Source organism: Anser brachyrhynchus (genome assembly GCF_964034855.1).
Source record: "Anser brachyrhynchus genome assembly, chromosome: 4".
NCBI lineage: Eukaryota > Metazoa > Chordata > Aves > Anseriformes > Anatidae > Anser > Anser brachyrhynchus.
Window position 1 is genome coordinate 32779374 of NC_137698.1, and position 25517 is coordinate 32804890.

The window sequence follows — 25517 nt, forward strand, 5'->3', positions numbered from 1 at the left end:
ACTGTCCTAATCGCTTTTTGAACCCCCTAATACTTCTGGTTTCCATAAGGTAACAGGCATGCATTTCACCATTTAATTACGCACTGTGTGGGAAAAGGCCTTCCTTTCTCTCCGTGGCATTCAAAATGAATTGTTTTGGGTGATGTGTATGTTTGGGAATATTTCTGTGTAACCACAAATGAATTACTAAGACTGATACAAGTGTCAACTTGATTTAAAAGCTAAAACATTAGATCAGCAGTTTATGCACTGTAGACACTAACACTTTAAAGTGTTCTACAGTCAAAAACTTTAAAGAAAGAAGGCAGCTGTGGCTATAGTGCTAAAGGTTTAGTGTCTTTATTTGTGGGAAGCCCATGTTAACTGGCACAAATAACATCCTGATATTGCCAAAAGGGGCCTTTTTAGTGTGTTCTCCTCACCTCCAGATGGCAAACACACAGATGTGTACATCATCTGCAAATTGAATGCAAGCCTGGAAGAGATTCGGTGTTTGTAAAATTTTTAATGTTTTTTACAGCATTTGAGGAAAGGAACTAGGAATTTTACACATCAGTTTGATTTAAGAAACCTTGCAAAAATATCCAGTCTCTGAGAAAATACAGACTGTGGTGGCCAGTCATGGGTTGAGATGCTGAGGCTGCTAGCAGGGCTAACCAGGACCGCAGCTCTTGTCCTATGTGGGGCGTTGAGAGGTGACTTCCTTAGATGCCTGATAAGCGGTTCCTTGGGCATGGGGGAAAATATAACATATGTTCAGGTCAATTGAGAAGTGTAAAATTTATTTATTTCCTTAAAGGAACAGACAAAACCAATAAACCTTACCATACATGCCAAGAATGTATACCCAGACAAGAGAGAGTAAATGTCAGTGGCCAAGAAAACTCCCTGGGCAAGGGACAGAAATGAATGAAGTTCCTCTCAGTGAGTTTACCTTTATTGTGGAAAAATATATTCTCATTTTACATCGGTATTGTCAGTCCTCTGCAGTAGTCCCCAAATTTAGTTCCACTGTTAGAGGGGACAAGAAGTAAACAGACATAGGATGCAGCTAATTTAGTCAGACATGACTCAACAACCTTTTTTTTTTTATCATTAAATATTATGCTCTTCATATTTAGCCTTTTGGGTTTCATGCTACTCATACAATGCATTACACATCACATTTCAGTCAGGAGGCATGATTTTAGCCAGTTTGTCACCAAGTGCTATTTTGGATAGGTAACTACTCATCTCTGTTGTGCTCAACCCAACGCATAGGGGGAAAATGTTAGGAAATAAGATAATGGCTCTTGAAGAAAACTGCACAGCCATTACCTAATCTGTAAAGATGTTTCAGGACAGCAACATCAAAACCTTGATTCCCATGTATAGTTTTTAAACAGAAAACTGAGAGCTAGAGTTCTGTCTCAAAGTCCCTGTGTGACGGCATCAGTATGTATCATCCTTCTGTGTGTCTTGCTTTTGTTGCTTCAGTAGAAATAACACGGTAGTTATTAGCACGTCATTTCTGTTGTAGAGGTATTTGGTTTATCAAGGATGGACTGTTTCCTCTGTTTTTATCCAGAACAAGGCTATTTTCCACCTGAATATTTTCGCACCTGAAGAGTGAGTTTTCTCCAAGGGAATTGGGTTCATACACCTGCAAAGGAGAGGAGCATCGTAAAATGCAAGGTGTGAGTTAATAAATAATATTTTACCAGCCTTATGGGTTCTTTCCTTTACTGATGTTTAAATAAAAATGCTTTATAATCCTTGCTAGGTCTCTGACTTTATTTACTCACCACCATCTGTTTTTTGTCTCTCTTCTGTTTTTCCAGCATTTGCTTCCCATCCCCTTGCTTGTTTATCTTTCAGGGCAGCTCCCTCCCCACCTCTCCCTTGCTCTTCCCAGTGTCCTTTACTCCCTTCGCTTTGCTGAGCTGTATTTCTTTCCCTGCACATTTTATATCCATGGCAGTACTTATTCTGTAGACATTTTTTTCTTATTGTAAGAATGTGGTTGCTACTTTGTGGGTTTGGGCTCATTTAGCTTGTCTCAGCTGATTTTCCGTCTTTCTTTTTGAGCTCTCCTGCAGTCTAGGGGCACAGAGGGACCGACAGAGGCTCATTAGGATGGCACTTTGCAGTCATCCAGCAAGAAGTGCGGTGCTGAGAAACTCTGTGGGAGACACAAAGGCAGGGAGACAAGAAGTTGCTTATCAGGTCAGTTTTGAAAGAAGGAATAAAGTGGGGCCTCTACCCATTTTTCTTGCCTTTGAAAATACCCTGAACTGTCACTCTCATTGCAGTGTCCTTTAGGCACCCTTAGATATGGTCTGGGACATGTACATAGGAGAAATTAAACTGAGAAAGCCAACAAACATTGAAATTAGTCTCCTGGGCATTAAAAGATGGACGCTTTTGACCAATGCTGCAGAAAACAGACTGTAGCCAATTTTCCTCACATCCATCAGTTGCAAAGTTATGTTTTCAAAACAAATGTTAACACAAGAAGATTGATCTGAGCTGCCTGAGGTGATCCACTGCATCTTTTCTATAGTTATCAATTAATAGCAAAAAAGTTATTGTTTGCTGTCTCACAGCCAAGTAAGTAACAAAATTAATTGGCCATATTTAAGATAGCTACTCCCTACTCATGAAAACTTCAGGAAAATCACTTGCAGGAAGAAAATAGGGTTTGAGTGTTATTGAAAATAAATCTAGTTTTTAGACAATGAAAACATTTTATTCTCTAAGTTAAACCAGAATGTATGCAGCCTGTTTCTAATTCACATTGTCCGTGAAATTGAAGCAATGTCTTCATCTTGACTTTCATGCTCATTGTCCCCAGTAAAAATGCTCTACATCAATTGCTCATTATTTGCTGAAGTTGTTTACTGTTAAGTTTGTGTATGATTGCAAATTAAACGAGTGCATTGAAACTCCATCATCTAACACATGGTCACTATTCATTTCTGGCAGGGCCCTCTTTTCATATTGAGTACTGAGAAACAGCCTCAAAAGCGATATTTTTCTTGATATTGAAAAAGTTCCATGTTTCAGATCTTCTATTAGACAGAAACTACAGGAGATAAGCAGAACGTTTTAATAGAAAAAAAAAAAAAGCTATTTTTAAGCTGAAGTAAGAATTAAGTCGGTTTTATGCAAGCAATCAAATATGAACATTAGCGTAACAAGAGGTAAGAAAGTAACGATCTGATCAATGTCAGTATGTACAAATATCCAGCAGAATAGGATTAATTACTTCTATGTCTATTATAGTTAAGTGAATCCCAGGTTATAGAAACATTTTAAAACATAAACAGCCATTTTATGGGTCAAATTTCTGGGATACATACACAAAATAACTTTAGAAAGGATTGTTTTTTGGCAGAGAAGATTTCTGAAGACCTGGCACTGTACAGGCTTCTCATGTGGAGCACCTAAGCAGTACTATACTCGGTGCCATTATTTTTTAATTTTACCCACTTTTGTTCATAAAAATAAAGAAAACAAATTTTTAGAAATCAGCAGATTTATCAAAGGGCAAAAAAATCTTTTATTTGCTACCGCCATTCTTGTCTGATTGATGACTACTTCCTAAGCATCAAGCCATGCAAGCAGAAGAAATCCAGTGTGATCTCTTCAAGGCTGTATTTTCAGCAGCCTGTGAATCAGCCAAGAGATGCTCCTGAGCTTGGGGTGGGAGAGGGCAAAGTGAGACCCACTCCTGGAGCTGCGCTTGGCTGGTGGCACTGGTGGTTCATGTGTCTGGAAGCACCTCCTGAAGCAGAACTACACAGACAGATGATTGCTGTGTGCTGTCAGAGAGCTCACGGGCTGTTTTTCTTTCCTTCACTTCCCACACTTAAAAAAAAAAACCTCATATGGTCTCTTTTTCTCAGGGCCTGATCTTACAGAAGGCTGGGAAGCTGTAGCCTATGGACATCTGTGACAGATCATACAGTAGTAACAGTAAAGGGTGAGGAGCTGCCGTCCTTGAGAAAAGCTCTCCGCCCGTCACACTGCTGTCCCTGATCTCTTTGTATTTCCTGTCCAGTACTGCCACTTTTGGGAAGGTGAAGCAAAGCTGTGCTGGAGCCCAACCAGTATGAAGACAGCTGTCAAATTGTTATTGGGTAAGGACACAAGAAACTGCAGCCTAAAACCAGATGAGAGTATTGCAACTTGGGTGCTGCCGCTGGCTGCAAGCGCAGGAACTCGCTGCTCCTGGTGGCCTGCCAGCAAAACATGGCCATGGCAGTGAGCGGCAGGATTTTGGGAAGGAAAGCTGCAAGTGTCGCAGCTTGCTGGTGTTGAGTCTTCCCGTGACGTGCAGCTGTAAGCATGCAAAATCACACAAGGCAGACATCGGCCACCGGATAGACAAAAGCTGTGAAATCTCCGAATGGTGTGTGACAAGCTGCTAAGGGAGAAAGGGCTGACAGCAAAACAGAGAGAGCAGGGAGTTTTATCTGCCGTGTGGCAGCACTTGGTGATAAAACAGCACTGGGACGTATGTCCCAGAATCTGACTTGTCACCGGCCAAGGAGAAACACTTCGTGGGACAAATGGCAGTATCAACAGAGCATGTACACACAACTTGCCTTCATTTCTGAATGACCCAGGCATGTCAGCGTGAGGTGTTGGCTGACACCGAACCGTGACATCTTCAGGCCTCCATAGGTTTATCTTGGCTTCACATCCTGTGCAGTTTAACCCTTGGGTCTCCTTCTGTCAATTTCTTTTGTAAGACAGTATGACTGAGAGAAATGCACTGGAGAATGAGGCTATTGATTTGTTTTTTACCTAGTTCCAGAGTACAGAGCCTCCCCCAGCTGAGTTAAATGGAAATTGAGATTGCTAAGTAGCCCATGAGGTCAGGCTGTACATGATATATAACTGCTCATAAGTGATAATGAATTTTGTAATAGCACATTTGTCACAGGGACGAGTTTTCTTAAATTCTGCTATTAAGGAAGAAAGTGATGCTTTTTTCACTCTGTAAGGAGAAGGGGAGAGGAGGGAGGGGGAGAGATTGCTAAGCTACTGGTTTTTTTAAGCAAAATGTGTTTTAATGCTTTGCCTCCATTCCCCAGCCCCAGGTCAGGGTTGGCTGTGGTTTGGGGAGGGGAGGAGAAAGGCTCCAGGCAGAAGGATAAAACAAAATATTCCTGTGGTCAATGGTGTGGCTTGTCACCAGCTCCAGGGGAGGTGGGCATGGCTCTTCTGAAGGCTCTGACAGCACCAAAACCAGCTGGGATTGCAGAAAAAAATGCACAGGAGGAAAAGGCTCAACATAAAGAACCTGTTTGTCACGTGGAGAAAGCTCACAGCAGAGCACCAAGCAGTGCCATTGCTATGGAGGGATGCGGAGAGGTCTGGGGGCACATCAGCACCAGGTGACTGTCGCTTTTCCTGGACATTTCCTGCACCCTCACAGTGTGGATGCACAGAGATACCTGCTTCTACAGGGTGGGCAGGAGATCTCCTGCCTGCTCTGAGCAGCAGGAAGGGCAGCACAGCCCATCGTAGGGGCTGTGCTCCCACAGCAAAGCTTTTCCTGAATTGGAAGCAAATTACCTTCAGCTCCACGTGGGGACTTTCCCAAAAGGATGGAATGGCAAAGGGAAAAAATTAAAATGACAACCTTCCCCTTCCAAGGAAAACAGGCTTTCTCCCAACCCCCTAATTAAAATGTGCAGGTTTAATAGGCAAACCAGCAGAAGGCTTAGTCACTGTGACCCAGCTCATGGGAGAGGAGTCCAGCCTTTCAGCTGAGCAGCAGCACAGCATTGGCTTCCTGCGAGGAGAAGCTACTTTTCATCGTTCCCTGGAAAACATCACATGTTTTGATTGGAGGAAATGTAAGCAGTGGCCTGCCATCTCTCATGTGGAGTGCTCCTTGCAAAGAAGGAAAGCTCTGGTGAAATTAAGAGTTGAGGATACCAAGGAGAGCAAGGCTGCGCTCTCAGGGTGGAAGTGGGGCTTAGGTGCCACCCAGACACTCCCCCCTGTCCTGCAACATCAGCTGCACCAAAACCTTTTCCAACCGGCATTTAGGCACCTCCATCCTCCTCAGGCTGTTTTTAGCTAGCTACCTTATGATGACATTTTTCTCCTTATCTAACTTATGCACCCCTGGGTACAGGTCCGTCCCTTTAATCTGGTGCCACATGGACGCCTCCATTCTCTCTGCAACCTTGCCCATGTCCTAACTGAACCATGCCCTCTGCTCCTGCAGACCAAATTTCCATTCAGTCAAGCAAACGTTAACCATACATTATATTTTCAAGTAAACTATTGATGTTGGACACCTAATAGCATATATATAATATATATAAACTAATCGCATATACATTTGTATATATAAAAATATGCACACGCATGTGTACATATACACGTGTGTATGTTTATATGAAGCTAGTAATTTTTTTATAACAGTTATATGTTATAATATGAATTTAATGACATGTTTAAAAAATTGAAGCTTCAAGGTAAGTACATTTACTCCTAAATTCATATAAAAATCAATGAACGCTTCTGGTCAGGGAAAAAAAAGTAAAAAGAATGCATATTTTAACATTTTCTATGCAAATTAGAAATAAAATAGATTTTTTTAAATAGCTTTTCACCTTGAAATTAGTTTGTTCTAAAAGCCTTGAACCATGCAGAACATTTTAGTCAACTTGAAGTAATGCTGAGAAGGGAAGTATTCTGCTCGATGAAACAAGCAAATGCAATTTGAAATTGGGATCAGCCTGAAATCATTTCACTTCCATCTCTCCCAGATTGGCTGGTGAATTGAGGAGGACTAATTGGATGGCTTCTGTTGCCCTTCAGCCCAGGGGTGCAGGAATCCTCCTACCCTGGGTTTTTGACCACAGGAGCCTGTGAATCTCAAAAGAACATTTAAGCACAGGAGTCTGACTCCTAACTACAAAAATAAAAACATACCTTTGTGGAGAGCTAATGAGAAGATAATTTGCAGGCATATTTGTTGGTAGGAAACCACTGCATAAAATGCATGTGTAAGGCAAAACATTGATTAAAATACCACCCAGGTAAATCAGCTTCCTAGGCAATATACGGAGAGCACTGCCATTGAACTGCTCTGAGGCAGCCAGCAAAAATGCTAATGCAGCCTGCCAAATAGCTGGATGTTGCTGATGGAAAAAATTAGCCTCAGTACATTGGCATCTGGAGTCTGTGACTGCCATCCAAAAAGAAAAGGGACTGGTGCTGTGGAATTGGGTAATTGCACTCCAGCCGCCTACCGCAAGTCTGCTGTGGCTTTGTCATTCAAAAAAAATACATATAAATAAATTAAGTGTTTTTAATTAAAAAATGAGGCTTTGAAAGTACAGAAAGTAAGATGCTAGGGGAAGCCATACAATTAACTGGATAAAAGGAATCACAATTTCTGTGTGTGTCTGAGTATAACAAACCCAGACACAGGCACATATGCGTATGTGTGCATGTGCCGTTTTGTGTTTCTGGGTATTTGTTTCTGTGTTAACTCTGTGTCCATTTCACAAAGAATTATACACTCCATTTACTTGAGATTCCAATGTATATTACTTGGGAGAAAAAAAAAAAAAGCAATTTCTCAGTACAGCCCATGTTTTAGCAATTATATTCCTTTCGCTCTTTTTCTTCCTTTTCTGTATTTTGGGGAGGGGGGGCGGATGACTGTCAGATGCGGGTGATCACCCCCTGTTGTAATCCCCAGGGTATGGGTGTAGCTGGAACAGTGGGGCAGCCAGTAAAGATGCATTACCAGTCCTAATTCTGAAAATGTGCTTGTTCATAGGAGAAATTTGTAGGATTCATGATACATTAATGCAAACATTTTGGTTATGTGAACGTTCACAGTTTGCTTTACTGCCGATGCCCAGTGAAATACCCTGAAAAACAATGTGTATGCTTCTGCATGGCATTTTCTTTTCAGAGACTAGTTGCAGGTGTTTAGAAGTCCTTCCCTCCAAAGCAGCAATGACACATACTTCTCAGCTCATGCGCAAAATTTTCAGGAAAGTCCACTTAAGTATTTTGGCATTAAAATAAAAATCACTGCATTTCTTGTACAAGACTGACTAAGGGAAGGTGTAGGTTTAAAACCTCCAGACTAGTGCTCAGAAAGGAATATGCTCATGGCAAAATTAGCTGTTTCTAAGAACTGAAAAGGTTATCAATGGCAGAAAACTGCATTCCATGTGGACATAATATACTGTTTTACCTACTATTCCAAATATCCATGGATCTGATAAAATCTGACCTCTCCTCTCCTGGATCTACTACAGAGGCAGTGAGTAAGCACATTATTGGTCATAGACATCCATGGGACTAATCATATGCTTAAAGTTACAGGACTGCTTAAGTGCTTTGCTGGACGATGGCCTAATGGACCATATGTGCCGCACCAACTACTTATGAGAGGGATCAGCAAGGATGCAACTCAGACTCTTGTGGATTTCTTTTTGGCCCTCAGGGCTATTTGTGCATGTGTGTGTGACTAAATAAACCTCATTTTTTATATACAGAGCACCAAACAGGAGGTGGTCCATACACTGTGGTGGGATGTCCACAGGACGAGACAGGTACTTCTCTGCCTGCCACGGGGCCTTCCCACACCGCAGACTGATGTGCAGGAAGAGGAGAAAAATTAACTAGAGGTAAGTATTGGCTGAAAATATTCATTGTCAAGAGAGGTGTTGTGTTGGTGGACGTGTTCTTCATGGGGGATGATACTGAAGTAAATGTTAATTTTTAGAGAGCGTTCTTGTATGCTTTGTAAGTGGCAGAAAAGAAAACATTAGTGATAACCCTTGGAAAAAGTTCTTAGCCGTTTCTAGAAAACTATTTATCTTAAAAGAAATGAAGCAGAAACAGAATGCATTTGCTGAGAACAAGGTGAAGCAAAGGTTATTTCAGACAACAAAACAAAAACCACATTGACTTAAGTGCAACCCTACACAGAAAAGCACTTAACGCGGGTACTTCAGGTACAGCATATACCTGATTGCTTTTCCAAGTCATAGCCATGATTACAGAATATTTCATTTGCTCTTTGCAGTGTCCTCAGGTCTGGAGATCTTTTTTTCTTCAGAGAGAAATCACTGTAATCAATCAAAAGGCATTAGCATTCCCACCGCTGGGATTATGAATTACATTTCTGTAATAAACATGAATGCCATTTCCCTCATCTCCTGTTCTTTCAAGAGCCCTAAAAGTTTTATTTCAACTTTCAAACTTGCATTGAGGGCTTTGGCTAGGAGCGAGTGCTTCTGGCTCACTTGAGCTAATTTGGCAAATAATTTTAAAACAACTTCTACTTTACGTAGAGTTGCAGAGTTTGACATATTGCTCAGTCAGCTCTTATTTCATGAAGAGTTTGTTTGATTAGGTGCCCAGGTGAAACACAATCGGGGAACCTGGTGAGCTGTAACGCCTCCAAGGGGAGGAGGAAATGAAGTGGCTTTGCTTGCTCCTTAGCAGAGTGTTACAACTCCTCAGCTGCTGTCCAAAGGGATGTTTTAACAGTGCTGCTGCTATATGTTGTAAAAGGCCCTTTTCTGACAACACATATTGGGCCTGCCATAGGGCATTGCCAGGAGTGTTCCTCTATCAGCGGGCTTTGAGCTGGTGTAAGCGCGATAACCTGCCAGGCCTCGAGGCAGGTGTCTGCAGGCAGGAGGACCAGGCTCAGCCCTTACTGACAGGGCTTCCAGGTCCTGGTGCTCCAGGGTAGGTCAGAGCCACCCAAAAGCCACTTTGGTTGGGGTGGGCTTCACGACATCCGTATGATGATAAAGCTGAGCTGGCAGGAGGGGCCCCGGAGGGACTGGGCCTTTCAGGGTCTCAGCTGGGCCTTGCTGGCCAGAGCAGGCCCTTCACTGTATCTCAGCTGAGGCCCAGGCTTGCACTCACAGACAATTTTCCTCTTGTTCCCATGACAGAGCCATGAGCCTGCAGGCTTCATGTGGGTTTTAGGGCATCCAGAAGTATGGAAACAAGTAGTGTTCCCCATGCCCAGCTGCTGCTGGGACTCTTGTACTGCTCCTGCAAGGATGGGGAGCCCCAACATCACTGACAAATTCTGACAATAAAGAATTTACCTTCAGCAAGGAATTCACTGAAAGTATAAGTCATAAGCTGTATGGAAGAAAAAAAAAAAAAAGGAAAAAAAAAAAAAAAGACCGCAAAACAGAGCATTGTTTCCAAGCTCCTAGAGAAGCAAGACATGCTATATCCTGAGGACAGAACAAGAAACCAGACCGAGTTTATATAAAGCTACATGTGGAAACCTCCCCTGGTAACAAAATGAGCAATAAAAATCAAATATCAATGAGAGTCCAAACATTCATCTTTAAAATCACTGAGCAGTAAATTACATATCACAGACCTCTTCAGTCTTCTGGCAAAAGCTGCACAAATGGAAACTGCCGAACGCAAATAAAAAACAATGTATTTGTTTAAATCTGCGGCTAGAGAAAGGCTTCGTACCAGTCACATTTTCTAAACAAAGCACTTTTTTTGCCACCTGAGTTTCAGAATGCCTTTGTCCAGCACTACCTATGAGGCATTTAATCAATCACGGTGGTAAAATGAAGATGGCAAATTCCTTCCTCCCTTGCCCCCAAGTGAAGAGACGGGCACATTTCCTAGGACAATTTGAAAGAATTTGTCAGACATTCTTTACTGAAACCCACAATCTTAAAATAAATCCAAAGGAACTGAGTGGGTTTGGTGTTCATTTTCCATCAGGAGCTTTTATTTTTCTTCACCCGGGGCTGGATTACATCACAGGCACACCAGCAGCAGCCTGCTCAGTGGTGTGGAGAGCAAGTTTGTCCTGTCGCTGTCTTCTCCTCAAGCCAGAGCAGGAGGAAGAGGTGGCTCTGTCTGCACCAGGGCCTTTTTTGTTTCAAATAAGCCAAAACTCAGCAGCTTTCCTCATTATTCTCACAGCACAAGGCAGCAGCAAGCCCAAATGAAGGCAGCAGTTGGAGTAGCTCCTGCTCCGTGTGAGAAGTGCAGAATCTGGCCCTTAAGAAACTGGGCTCTTCTTGTGCAGAGGTTGATGGACTACACGGCTTTGGTGCCATCTTTATCCCTGTCACAACATGTCAGGCCTATGGCCTTGCACTTCACAGGTGCTCTTGTTTTCTCATGTTTTATGTGTTGGTTGATGTAAAGGTCTCCACCACCTGAACTAGGCACTGACAAAAGGCCAATGCCCTTCTGAACAACTATTTACAAGACATCAGAAGGATCTTTGCATAACATATTGTTATTTTTATTGATTGGAAATAAGGCAGTATGTCATCTGATATTTTATGAAGTAATGCACAGATGCTCTTAATATGAGGAGCAGCAGTGGGGTTGCAAGCCTTTACAGTTCTTTTAGCAGTTCTCTTCCCCAGGCTGTTAGAAGGTGACTAGCACAAAAAGCTATATTAATGATTATTTAGGTCTTTCCTCCCCTCCTCTTTTGGTGAGCTGCAGTGAAACCATGTGAAATGACCATTTTTGGTAGCATTTAATTGTGGATGTTTGCACAAGACATTTTAAAGCTTCAGTGATAGATTATGAACCCTTTCTTTTAAACATGCCATTACAATTTCCCATTATATTGTTGCAGTGGACTGAACATAGCAGCAAACCAAATCCTAAATCCATAAAAGCAGTAAATTAAATGTGGCTCCAGTGGTTTTGGAGCTTGACCAACAAGTTATCTTTATTAATGCATTCAGGGAAAAGGTCTCATTTTATTACATTATTTTCTTAATGATAAAGGCAGTAATGGAATCTCAGCAGAACACACCAAAGGAATCTTAGTTTGCTGGCAGTTGGGTCAAATTTTTGTGTGTGTGCTTGGTACAGGGTTCAGACTTGGCAGTGTCCAACTCACTGACTTCTGTCTTGAAAAGCACAGTCTTTTGCTGCTTCTCTGTACTTGCTAGTTGACATTTTCTTGGCTTTAAATGAAATTTTGACACATAAATCCCACATGTCAAATGATATTGTAAAACAAGCATCCAAGTGTCAGCACATAGCCCAATAGTCTAGGGAGTACAGAACAGAATAAGGAACACCTTTATGCGGTCTTTCATCTACATCCAGCCATCTGCAAGTAATTTGAAACCAGTTTCAGATGAAGCTAGGTTGTTTGGCCTGTTAATGCACACAAAGCCAAAGCAGAAGTTTGGAGTCTTCATGGCTTTTATTGACTTGCTAATAAGTAGATAAAGCTTTTATTTTCCAAAACTGTTCTTTTCTCAGATAGCCTATTCCAAAGAAAGCCTAATTGAAATTACAGAAGTCTCTTGCAGAGTGCCACAAATTCCATTTTTAAATAGCCTGCTGATATTGAAAGACTTCATGATGAGCCTTTCACTTGCAAAGCAGGACCAGTTGGTTCCCTACCAATGAGCTGTTTTGTTTGATTTGGGGAGACACTAATGGTACTAGGTTCCTACAAAACAAGAGCGACAAAGGAGTGCGGATTTACGTGATGATGGGCTGGCTCTGAGATTCATGTCTGAAATCCCATAGGAAGTCTCATGTGCCTGCCTGCTGGGGTGGGTACTTTGCCATACTTGGTTCTTTTCTTCGTAGTACCATTGGAAAAACAGAACTGCAGGTGAGCCATGATTTAACAGGAGATTCAAGGCCCCTCAGCTGCAGCAAACTCAGATTCAGCAGAAAGAAGCTGCACATTCAAAACGGTATTTTAAATATGAAACCTCTTAGGAATTTCAGATGACACAGAAACATGGACCTTGAAAAAAAAACCAACACTCACCTGTGTTCCCAAGAGGAGAAATCCTATGCACCTCGATGCACAGCCACTGCCAATGAGACCAGAGAGGTGTGAAAGCAAGCATCAGGACATGCAAAATCCCAACTGAGGTTTGTGGGTTTGTAAATTTACCTGAAATAATAAGTGTAAAGCAGGTGAAGATGTGAAGATCCAGCAGATTAGAAATAACACATGAAGTAAATGCAACTATATACAGCTGTCAATCTGGCAAATATGAAATATAGTTTTTTTATATATGGATATACATATATGTACGTACATATATAATTTTATAAAAAAAATCTACCTGTTTTTAGGAAAGGTCCTATTAGGTCTGACTGAGAAAAGGATTCTTAGTAAACTTAACCTTGAAATACTTTGAAGGGTAATTAATAAAGGGCATTAAATTCCTGCAGGATTTTACTGCACATTATGTGCTGTGAGTGATTTTACTTCACTTGCAGTCATGCTGGGGACAGTGCAATGAGGTTTGGCAGAGGCTGAATGCACAGCTGTGATGATCAGGCAGAGTATGCCCTGAGGATGGGTCCAGGTGTCTTCTGACTGCCCCCACCCCAGGACTTGCCACATGTCTCTTGCTCCCACAGATGGCCTCCACCAAAGCTTGATGAGATCCAGCTACTGCCCTGTGACAACAAGGGTGCGAATGGGACTGCATGCAGCCAGGTAGGTCCAGACTGAGAACAATAATTTGAGACTAAACCCAAAAAGAAACCATTGGAGGCTGGTGAGACAAATCTGCATTTTTTTGGAGAGTGGTTTTGTTGGTTTTAGCTCAGTAAGGCCTTTCAGCTGCATTTGGTGTTTCCATGCTTAGGAAGATGTCAGAAGTGAACAGGACAAATGAACTTAGTCCATGGAGGTAGCTATCCCCTCTTCCCATGTATTTTAAATGGTTATCTGGTCTTCATCAAGGGCCTGAGATTCCTCATGTTGTGCTGATCATTTTTAAAAGCAAAAATCCACTCATGGCAAACATGTAAATGAAAGCAAAACAAATGATGCTGATTTTGACAAGCAAACAATAATGATATGAGGTTGGAGCTGAGGGGAACTCTTGTGAACTACTCACATGGCTAAAGCTTTTAGAGATCTCACTTCTGTTTGGTCTGATTCTTGGCTCTGTTTATTGTGCTGTCTTTTTAACTTCTTGGAGTGACTTGTGACTCAGTGTGTGTGAGAGCAAGAGGGGAATTAGATGTAGCAATCATAGGCAGAGGTGGTTTCATCCTAGTCCTGCAGTCCTAACTTAGCCTTGCACTGATGGCACCAAGCGTTCAACACCTACGACTCCCTTTGATGTCCTCCAGCACCCTTGCAAAGAGGTGAACCAACTCAACCCCCTGCCTGGTTGCTCTGAAGGTAATGCAATCCGTCTCCTTTAGAGAAATTGCTTTTCCAAGTGTGGGGCCAGTCCTACCACCATCCATGAGATGACAGTGTCACTAACATGGGAGGAAACCCCAAGGAGATCCTCTTCTTCAGATCTCAAGTCCTTCTTCATCAAGATATTTGCCACAGTGACATAGACAGGCATTACAGGAGCAGTTAAAGCAAGAGGTGCACACGTTCTTTGAGAGATGCGTACTGGTAAATATGGGGCTACAAATAGCAGCGTGGATATATCAATAAATAAAACACACCTGATTGACATCAGTTGACAAAGACTGGCCTGTTCCCAAACTAATGAATGCTCTTAGCTCCCAAAAGAGTGTGGTGACGTTCAGGCTGCCTGTTGGTTTGGTCTCTCTGGCAAGCCCAGGAGAACAGGTAGGGACTGCTACAACAACACAGGCAGATGGCCTTCAGCCTCCAGAAACATGCCCCATCTCTGTTTAATTTACTACTGTATATATAGCCTGTGAGAACATTGTGTGTTATCCCTGTAGAAATTTGGCTGTTTTCATGTTGGATTAGATACCAAGCATCATTTTTTTATCAGGTGCCTGGCCTTCTTAGGATTTGCCCAGCTATTTTATTTCAGAAACATCTATCATATTTTCAGAAACAAGTATTTAGACAACATAAAGATCAGCTTTGCCTTCTGCATGCCCAGTACAGCCAATATCTCTCCCTGCTACATGCCATATCTCTTTGTTCAACTGTGTAGCATAGCGATACATCACAGAAGACATTTCTATGAGAACTTGTGTAAAAGTATTTCATGAGTTGCTTTCCGTAGCATCTAGTGACTGTTAATATCAAATAATTGGCCAGAAGCATTCTTAATGTCATTCCCCTAAAATCCACACAGTTACTATTAGGGAATATTTTTATTCACAGATACTTATCTCGTGTTTTTTCAATGTTATTTTTTTCATTAATTATGAATTTAAGACTCGCACTTTTAGTATACTTGAAGCTGAGTTTGCTGAATGACAGTCCTGTTACATAATCATGTAGAAAGACCACAGAACCAGGGGTAAGATCTGGAATTTCAGACATGCAGAGTTCAACCTATTTTTGAGGATGACATAATCGCACTGAAAAAATGAATGCGATCCATTTTATAAGCTGATCTCATTCAACAGCTAGCAAATTTGTAAGCCTGCTTTCAGAGATCAATTCCCCTCTTTTCCAGTGAGCGGATATGGAGCTCTTCCAATGCACTTTGTTTCTCCAGTTCACAATGCTACAGCAGAAACTGGGTTTGTTTCATACCTACATGGAGCCAGCAAAGCATACCAACACACTTCAACAGTTTATTGACCTTGGCTGTTAACAACGGCATCACAAAACCAGTGTTGCAAATTACATGTTGTGGAGTTTCAAAATTTTGTTCTTCCACTTTTTTTTTTTCTTAGCAATATTCCTAAGACAAAGGGGAAAGAGCTAACAGTAAGGTATGTTTCTGCAACAACTGTAATTGTGTTAGGCCAAACAACTGACAGTCTTATGGAGTTTAACTAGCTTCACTCATTTTGCAATTAAAAGTTTCATCAATGCAACAGAGAAAATGTGGCATTTGTGGCCTCTTAAGACTTTGATTTGTTTTCATTGCAATGTTGATGTAGTCCAGACAAATAGGAGACTAACACTACTTCAAGGCATAAGCTTCTGTAAGAAATTTTACACTCTATCTGCTTTTCTCCACTCAGGGGTCAGCTGTGCATCATATATATTGGTGAGATACATACGATGGTAAGATACAGAGTGATTTATTTACAAGATTTGATATACTTCCATAGTAGTGAAGAATGTAATAAGCAGCCTGGTGTGCTTCCAAAAATTATTCATCATCAAAGACTTTCCTTAATCAGAAAAAAATGTCCCTAAATTCTGTAGAGTAATAACAGAGAAGTTTTCACATGCTGCCTTCTTGAAGATCACTGAGTTCATCTATATTTTGCTTGTATACATCTACACATAACAGATTTTGGAGAAAATTCCTACCATTTCTAGCTACATACTAGTAGCAGTGTGTAATGAACTACCAGTATGAGCAGATCAGCCACATGCAACATATTCGTTTACCTCACCAGCTAGGTTAATCTGCCTCTACTGCATTCTGGGCAGTTTTCAAAGTCACAATATTTAAAAAATCTTGTGGTTACAATGAGGTTTCCTTTCTTCCTGAGTTGTTTCGCTTACCTCTAAATGTACTTTAAAATGCAGATCAAAATTTAACCCTTGGTCAAGACATATTTGCAACTTTTGAGATATACGTGAGCTTGTATGTGCACAGTGTAATACAGAGATGATGTAAATATTTTTCTTCCAGATTTATACACAAACAGGTGGGAGTGTAAATTGACATGAATTACATTACATTTAAAAGAGGCTTGAGTATTTTGCTCTTTGTCTTGCTTGACAGAAGGACTTTTCCTAGTTTGCTGGCCCATGTCATTCATTATTTTTTTTCTGTTATCCCTTCACATGGGTGCAAAATGTAAAATGGTAGATTTGTACGTCTTGTGAGGCAATGCACACCATGGGCTTTTGCTGATCTGCTGCATCGATGCAAAACACATAGGCTATTCTCAGGAGCTGCATGAAATAATAAAGGAACTTTCTTTAATATCCCCGAAGGCACTGTGCTGAAGAGATATTTTTACTGTTAACACCATGACTAAATAAACCAATAAAATATGAAAAGATAATAGCTGAATTGGAAACATTTGCATATTAACATGATTTCTATTAAGTGCACTGATGCTAGTGACAGAGATTTGGAAACATTCAAAACTTAGTCTTGCATTCAGTCTGCTATCTTTCCTCAAAATTTTCCGTGCTTTCCCCTTCCTCCCACATCTAGTCATTGACCATGGGAATTCTCAATTTTACACAGACAAAGACTCTTTATTGTCTACTCTAACATGGCAAATTTTCTGTCTGCCTGTTGGATTCTAAAATGACCCCTACATTTTTGTAACCAGATTTAGCTTATAAGTTTGAGAAGAATGTGTACAAGAAAAAAGAACATAATAATACAGCTTGGCCAAAAAGTGCTAGGAGACGCTGAACATACTTAGACATTGGCCTGATCTTCATTAACATTATCCATGAGACTGTGGTAGGGAGGACTAAATTTTAGTTCTGAAGTAGGAGAAAAAAAATTAAGAGGCTACAGTAGAATTTGGGCATAATTTCTAAAGCTGTGACTCTGAACAGCCACTTTCACCCACTCCATAGCTTCATCCATAATTTCTCTCCTATTCTTCAGGTATGCAAACCGTGTTTCTAAGAGGCCAGATGTTTTTCCTCCAGGGAAAGTAGCACCAAGAATGCATGGGATTGCTCCCAGGAGACCAAGACTTATACAGCTGGAAAAGGATTTCAAGATCTACTCCTGTACAGTAGAGCAAAATCCATTATACCCATGTCATTCTTGACAAAAGTCTTATTTGGTCCTGGCCATGGGGACCCTACAGACTACTCAACGCGGTGCTGCACTACCTGTCCTATTGGAAGGTCTCCAGAACATCTGTTTTGACCCTTCTTCATGGTAAGTCAAGCCCTCTACACCTTGTCCTATTCCAAGGGATGCAAAGAACAACATATTGCTTAACCTTGCATCATGACGGCCCTTTACGTATTTCGGGATCTTTACTTTGTCCTTTCTTGTTCTTTTCGTCACAAGAGTATCCTGAGCAGCCTCAGTTTGCTTTGCCTTTCCTCTGAGGTCATGTTTCTGAGATCATTCCTGCTGGTCTCTCCTCTGGACTCTCTCTAGTGTTTGTGTATTTTATCCGGTGACTATTAATACAAAATGTGGCGATGTAAAAAGTTGCTTTTGGCGCCTGTGGATGGTCCAAGTTGTGGGGAGATCCGCATGAGCCAGGATTTCTTCACAGCTGTCTGGGCCCTTCTGTCCTCTGTGGAATGCGTGCGGTGAGAAATTGGTACACAAATTGTGCTTGCAGCAACAACGAATGCAGGGAAAGGGAACATATGTGAATGTCCTCTGACAGTTAAACAAGACAGACAGTGAAAGGATGCTTTACAGGGAGAATACTTATGGTAACGTGCTGAGAAAAAATAAACATATTTAATTCTCCTGGCAGCCAATCAACCTTGCAAAAATCTGTTCTCCTCCACTCAGGGAAGGCCTCAGGCAAGGTCAGTGGTACCCAGAAAGCAAAAAATGTTGAGTTTTGGAAAGAGATCACACTGTAGCAAACAGCTCTTGCAGCCCCCCCAGGCTTCTGCTGCTCTTGTGTAGGAGGAAGCCCGTGTTCCTTCCTCTTCCCCTCGGGGACACCACCATGTACCATGTCCTACGGCAAGGCAGGGCCCTGTTGCACTGTGTCCCCTTGGGTTGACAAAGCTGCGGGTGCCGAGGGGGCAACCAAAACGTGCAGTGCCCCAGTGCAAACAGTCAGTGGAGGGGATGCCAGCAGATGGTGCTCCAGCCCATGCTGCCTTGCTCTTAGGTTCACAAAGGTTATGAAAAAAGTTACAGTCTTGTTTTGAAGAGCACCTTGCTTCCTGCTGCCCCCGTTTGGAGCCTAGAGGTCGCGCTGCATGATTTAGGGGATGGAGTCAATCAGTGAGGACAGGCTGAGTTTTGGGTATCAGCTTTTGAACATGTGCAGCCAATGGCTAATGAGCAGTCTGTACAATAAAACCAGACATATAAAGGCTGTGACAAATGTGATGGAAAAACAAACAGTCTGAGGAAAACACAGTGTTCTTGTGGCATTACTGAGGACAGAAAAGGAACAGAATCAATTCTTTAAAAAAAATATACAAGCTCTTGATTTATTTTCCTAACTCAAAGGAGATCTCAGGAAGTCCTGTGTATTTTTTCTTCTCCATTATGCTGTAACAGCTGATAGAAACTGAGATTAAAAATGTTCCACATAAGCAAGAGTGTTGTACAATAAGGAAACATATAATGTAAGTTAGCAGAGTGATGTTATTTCCCCTGTTTTATGTCCAACATAGCTTGATGCTAGCTTTGTGGAAAGAGTGTGGTAATTCTCTAAGCAAATCTGCCTATGCACTGATCCACTGCTCACCAGCGGTTCCTTTAAAGTCAAATAACTCAATTTTTAGAGGCCGTTGGTACAGGAAACAGGAAGAAACTGCAAGTTTAATTCAATTTCTCACTAAAGAAGGGAGCAGTCCTATTTTTAACAGGATAAAGTATATCAGTAATTGCTTGCTCCTTTGTGTTTTTTTTTTTAAACCTCTGAATACTGAAGGCACATCCAGTGCATCTAAATAGCAATGCAGTGTAATTGACGAGGCTTTTTAGCAGGCAAAGGTGACAGATACTGCTCAGAAACTATTTTTACATCTGATCCTTCTCTCTCTGCCATTGCAGGTATTCTACTCTGCTTTATACCTTTTATTCCATCTGGACGGGGTTAATACTGCTTAATCCACTTGGTTGAAACTGAAGAGTAAAATGAGCGAAAAAGGTCTTTTTGACTTGGAGAATTTTGTCTTTTTGACTTGGAGCATTTCAGCCCACATCTTTCGAGATGCTATGTCAGGTCCATACTCTGCATCCTCCCACATCACGCAGAGAGAGGCCATAAGAAAGATCTGATACTGGTCCCAGGGTAGCCAAAAGCTGAAATGAAGCTGCATATCCTATGATGTGTCCCTTTGATTCCAGGGGTATGATCTCTTCCTCCTCAGGCTGCAGCAGGGTGTGGGCTTTTGGAGACAAGTTCTTACCTTGGCTGGTAGCGGAGATCACACACGGCAGTAAGTCTGGAGGCTTGCAGGGCTGGAGTGTGGCAAAGCTTGCTCCCCAGCCACTGGGCATACGATGGGCACTGCAGGCAGCAGCGTGGAGGAGGTGAGGAGCAGGGCAGTGTGCCAAAGCAGGGTCGGGAAGGGGTGGGTGCCAGCCACATCTCCTGGGGCTGCCCCACCGCAAAGCTCTCACCCCAGCGTGGACTCCATCTTTCAGCAGGAGAGCATTAGCTTGTCACCCTCAGCCTCTCTCTTTCCCATGGTTTATTCCACCTCCTGTGCTGTTAGGGACGGGGTTGAAATGAAAAGGGATTCATTCTACATCACACCTTCCTCTCCCCAGTTGTCTCCCTCGCTGCTCTTGCTTATTTATAAAGAGATCAATGCAGGTGACACCTAGAAATTGCTTACACTCCTTAATCTCTAAGGTGTGTTTTAAATGGTGCTGCCCTACTGCTGTAGCTTGGTGATGCTTATTTAACATTTTTCCCCCTTGCCTCTCACACACTTCATTTACAAAAGCTATTATTTCTATCCATACAAAATAGACTGTAGAAACAGGCAATAAAATCTTGTGGAGTATGCCTCCAGATGGAAGGGCAGTAATTTATCATACCTGTAAACTTTCTATCCACATCGGTGCTGTGCAAAGAAATGCTCAGCCAAGGGATGGAACGGCCATCACAATCTGTATGCATGTATTTTGGGCTGTATGAAACACTGCATAAATTGTCAAAAATATTTGATTTGCTTTTCTGATTGTTTCTACTTTTATTCTTTAATTCGAATGGTATTTTTAAAAGTAGTGTTTCAAAACAAAACCATCAAAAGGTTTCAATCAGAAATGAGTGAAAAGAAAATGATCTGAATGTACGTAATTTCCTTCCTCCCATATTCTCTTCTTTGGGTACAAATTACTCAGGAAATCAAGACAAATTTGATACTGGTTCTACCACCTAACAAAATTTTGCTGCACTCTGAAAAAATTTCTCATCGTTTTCCCATGAGCTTCGTGTTTGGCATCAATGCATTTTTCAAAACTGCCTCTGCAACTTTTATTCTTATTTATTATTTGCATTAGCACCTGCGGGGTTAGGGGTCTTTCTGGGGATATACTAAAAATACAGTCTTTGTCTCTGAAACCCCATAATTTTCAACATCTCCAAGGGATTTCAATGCATGAAATAATTCAGTTCTGGTACTCTCTTTGAATTAGCTAGTTAGTTAATTCTTTGAGTGATGTGTGTAAAACATTGGATACTGTGAAAGAGGCAGCAGGCATGACTCCTGAGGAACCACCCCATAATATTTACCAGATTTAGGTCTCCTCATTTTCATAGTATCTCCAGTCTTGAGTAGTCACATGAAAGACAAAATGAATGAGCTATAAGAAATTCACACCATGCAGCATTACTATAAGTAATAAATCTCCTGCAGAAAAGGAATTTGTATAGAAATAATAAAAGTATCGGATGCTAAGAAGAAGTGAAACCAGCTGTGTAATATAAAAGAAAATCTTTATCCTCATCTCACTGGTGAAAACTAATTCAAACAAAATCCATTACATAAATCATACACTTGAAATTATTTACATAAAAACAGATGGAGAGAGTTCCTACTGCGATAATGATGTTTTAGCAAAGTATGTCTTCCACAGATCAACCAGCTTTCTGCAAACAATGGAATTTATTCTGCTTTCGTCAGGGGTGTAAATCTCTCATAGCTTCCCTGACTTCTGTGGAGGCTCAGGTACAAGGCAGGGCAGCGCCTGCTCCCACTGCTGGAGCATCCTGCCGGTTTTGTGGTTACAGCCTGCAGAAACGTCAGGCTGCACAGAAACACAGGTTTTGCCTGCTCCCCGCTTTCGGGGGCTGGTGCAGCACATGCTGTCTGTTTTCACAGCACCATGCATGCTGCTGAGCATTACCCAGCTTTGCTATTAATTAGTCCAGTGTGTTTTTATACATTTTTCCATTTATTATTTTGTTTCCCTGTCCTGCCAGACCAAAGGCTTTTGTGGGCAGACCAGTGGGACCACGTACCCCTTAGATGTTACTTTCTGCCCCTGCCTCTCTCCCTGCCTGCTGCTGTTCCCACCGGCCTGGGGACCTCATCCCATGGTGGCTTGGGAAGCCACTTCCTCCTCTTGGCAGGAGCTTCCCAACACTAGGTCGATGGGGCAAATCTTCCCTGACCCTCCAAAGGGCCCTTGGCACCAACACACAGCACAGGCTAATCAGCTTGTGGACTTACATGTCCTGTGTTCACACTTTTTTTTTTTCATGCTGCCTTTTCCTATCACTCTTTTAACCTGGTAAGAAAAAAAGAAGGGGTTTGTGGGTAACCAGGTTATAATGGAAATCCTATGTTTCTAGTGACTTAGGGAACTGATCAGAAAGTATATCAAATCAAAGAACGGATCACCACGTAACTAAGATGTATTCGATGGGTATTTGAAAAGGCTATATAAGTTAGGACAAACCATGCTGGCAATGGATTTAACAGAATAACATACTTCAGAGTAGCCTGTGTGCTAACGCAGAGTCAAGGTGCTGATACTTCAATGCAGATGACACTGCGTGCTCTTCAGCTTGTGTGTGAGGCTCATTGTGCAGGATTTGAAACTCTCCGGTTCCTCCTGATTACCTTCCTTTAAAAAAAAAAAAAAAAAAAAAGTAATATTGCAATTTACACCTTGGTTCATGGTGGTTCTAACTCTCTGAATGACCCCCTGTCCAACAGAGCCCCCCCAGCTAGCTCCACCACTCCTGCGCTACTTCTTCAACTGCTGTCAAAACTCGCTTCATGTTCGAAACATGCTATTTCTGTCAAAATAACTGCCTTCATTTCTTCCACATGATGGAAATATATGCTGTCCCTTTAAAAATGTATCATAAAAATGAATGTTCGTAAAATATGAGTCAAGTTTCCATATACCTTAATCAAATTCTGGAGGGTCTCTGGGGGACGGCACTTTCACTGCAGCTGTGCAATGTGAAGTTTGTTCCAGTACTGATTGAAAATATTTTTGTGCTTCCTTCATTTTTGCCAGTGAAAACCCCAAGGCACTTTCTGCAGGCTGAAGGCGCCGTTATTTGGGGTGACAGTGATGGGTCACAGGAATGGTGCGGAGAACTAACTAGCAGACTTGAAACCAGCAGAGTCCCCAAACCGATTGTCAGTCTTGAAATCTTCAGAACAAAAAGTGTCTGTCTTTCTCATTCTTGATTTTTATTCCATGTGGGAATAGACAGCACCAGGCTTGCATGAGCTATAGAGGTTGTCTGTAAAAGCAATAATGTGATTGTGTGATTGGGTGTCACAGTTTTTAACATGCTTTTTTTTTTTTTTAATTTTTTTATTTTTAATGAACAGTGTAGTACAGTTTCTTAACTTCCTCAATTTTCCCCCTTTCCTCCCCTGTGTTCCCCAGCATTACTATCACCTGTACTGTCAGGTTAGTATAGGATAGTCATGGCAGTGTACCCATGGTTTTTCCAGTCTGTTTGCTTTCTTCTCACTCTGAATGTCTTCACACAGCCCTACATCTTCCATGAGGAAGCACATTACCTCTTCGCTCTTTCCTGGTGTTCCCAGGGAGCTTTGTCTCTGCTAGCAAGGAATCTTCCTTCCTCTGGGGCCATGAGAGTCTCCTCAGGGCAGCTCTAGCAGGGCATTTTCAGTGGAGGTTCCCTAGTCTTGAAGCTCCATCTCTCAGCGTGTTTTAATTACCAACATGGGAAAGGTGTCCTCATCTGGTGCTTTAGGTGAACAGTTGTACAGGACCTTCAGCTTCAGATAGACTTAAAAAAAAAAATCAAAGCTCAGCCAAAAATTCTGTAATTCAAAAGCAAAACCCATCTCAATCCTCCAAAGGCTCCGACCACGTGCTGTCGTGCCAGTACCTGGTAGCCACCTGGGTGAGGTGGGGGTAGCCCGTGTTTGTTGAGGCTGATGAACCCTGCACCCCGTCTGTTAGTAAAGCTCCTGGGTGCAGGGCTGATCTCAGCAGGGTGAGTGCCATGCATACATACTCTGGACCCATACTGAATGTGGCCCGCCTCCATTCACAGTCACCCTAGGATGCGACTGGTCTGGCATTGTGAAGTCTTGGCACCCAAACCACAGCAATCCATCAATTCCAAAAGGACATTGCTGGTGCCTTTTCAAGGAACTACAGGAATCAGAGATCTGCCAGTGGAAGACAGCTCTTCATTCACAGCATATTTTCCAGTGCATTGTCCAATCCAGTTTTAAGTGATTCAAGAAATTAGGCTTCCCACTACCGTTTCCCTGGGGTGGATATTCCACAGGCTTATAGACCTCACTGTTAGGACATTTTTCTTAATATTCTGCCTAAAATTACCTTTATTTTTTTTGCTGTCTCAGGAAAACTTCTTGGTTGTATGTCACTGTCAAATGAAAGAGAAAGTCAGCATTTTTAGCATCCGGCGCAGCCACTTCCCCAGTACTTGAGCTGATGTTCGTTTTGCTATTCAGAAGATTTGTCAGGCTGCTTCACCATTCCTCTCCAGGCTTGACTGTATTTTTATGAGCTACCAAACCCACCCATTTATTATTACTGGCAACAAGTAAGTTCCATCCATTCTCGAGGACATACGAAATGATCCAGCCCTAGACATTACCTGAGCAAAGGCACTTACTAAATGAACGGAAACCACAGTCAGAATCCCCACGTTTCTCTTCAGCCCACCAGATAGTCACAAAATGAAGAATTTTATAAAAGTGTGCTGCACAACAGTGTCAGACTCTTACTATTGTATTTCAAGGTTGGTGATGATACTGCTTTTTCCTGGTCAAATTTCCAGCCACACAGTTTTATGCTTTGACCCAGAAAACCTCTGCCTGCAGACCCCCATTTGCTCGCTTTCTGGCTTTCTGAAGCATCCTTCCCAGACTTGTGCATTTGGGTCTGTGAGCTTTGCACCCAGAAGCAGTTTTCAGGTGGCAGTGGTGGAGACTGGCTGAAAACACAGCCCACGGTCTCTGTATTAATTGGTGTGCACTTCTCACATACAGTTCATGTCCAGAGTGAATTCTGAATCAAAAGAATGACCACGGAAAAATATTTCATGCCTTGCCTACTTTTTCTGAAGCAAAGAGTGGTAGATATCTTTTTAATAGCTTAATTTTTTGCTCACTAAGGATGGCAAATCTCACCCTTTCAAAACATACTTTTGGTAGAAATCGGGATGGAAATGGAAGTATTGATCTCTGGTTCTTGATGGAAAAGTGCACAGAGACTTCTTGTGAGATTTTTATTTCTTTATAGGCTACGAATGAGGCTTACAAAGATGCTGAAAGCGTGTGAACCATGTATATTCTTCCTATAAAACTAATTATATCCAGGCTCAGAATAAAATCAGCTACTACAAAATGTTGCTGAACAGACCCTTTCCCCACTAACCATTGAACGCTCTGAGCAAAACAGCTGATTTTTCAAACTTTTGAAATGTCTGCTGTGAAAATACTCCAGGTGTCCTCTCAGAAGGTACTCTGACAGAAGAGGGAGAAGAAAAAGAAGAGAGGAAAAAATAGG

General features: G+C 41.9%; 1 protein-coding gene and 1 long non-coding RNA gene across 4 annotated transcripts in view; one reads left to right on the forward strand and one right to left on the reverse strand.

Moving 5' to 3' along the window:
* Positions 1–504: 504 nt before the first annotated feature.
* Positions 505–25517, reverse strand: part of LOC308194001 (uncharacterized protein) — a 143520-nt gene continuing 118507 nt past the window's right edge. The window contains exons 8-9 of the mRNA XM_080589269.1: positions 12791–12919; positions 505–1642 (exon numbers count right to left, since the gene is read on the reverse strand). Of these exons, the coding sequence (XP_080445395.1) occupies positions 1635–1642; positions 12791–12919 (137 nt within the window). The 3' untranslated portion in view covers positions 505–1634. The remainder of the gene's footprint in view (positions 1643–12790; positions 12920–25517) is intronic.
* The window catches only part of LOC308194002, a 34445-nt gene continuing 21684 nt past the window's right edge, over positions 12757–25517 (forward strand). For all 3 annotated transcript variants that reach the window (XR_013950171.1, XR_013950172.1, XR_013950173.1), the window contains exons 1-4: positions 12757–12897; positions 13396–13474; positions 15907–15949; positions 17472–17753. This is a non-coding gene — a long non-coding RNA (uncharacterized lncRNA). The remainder of the gene's footprint in view (positions 12898–13395; positions 13475–15906; positions 15950–17471; positions 17754–25517) is intronic.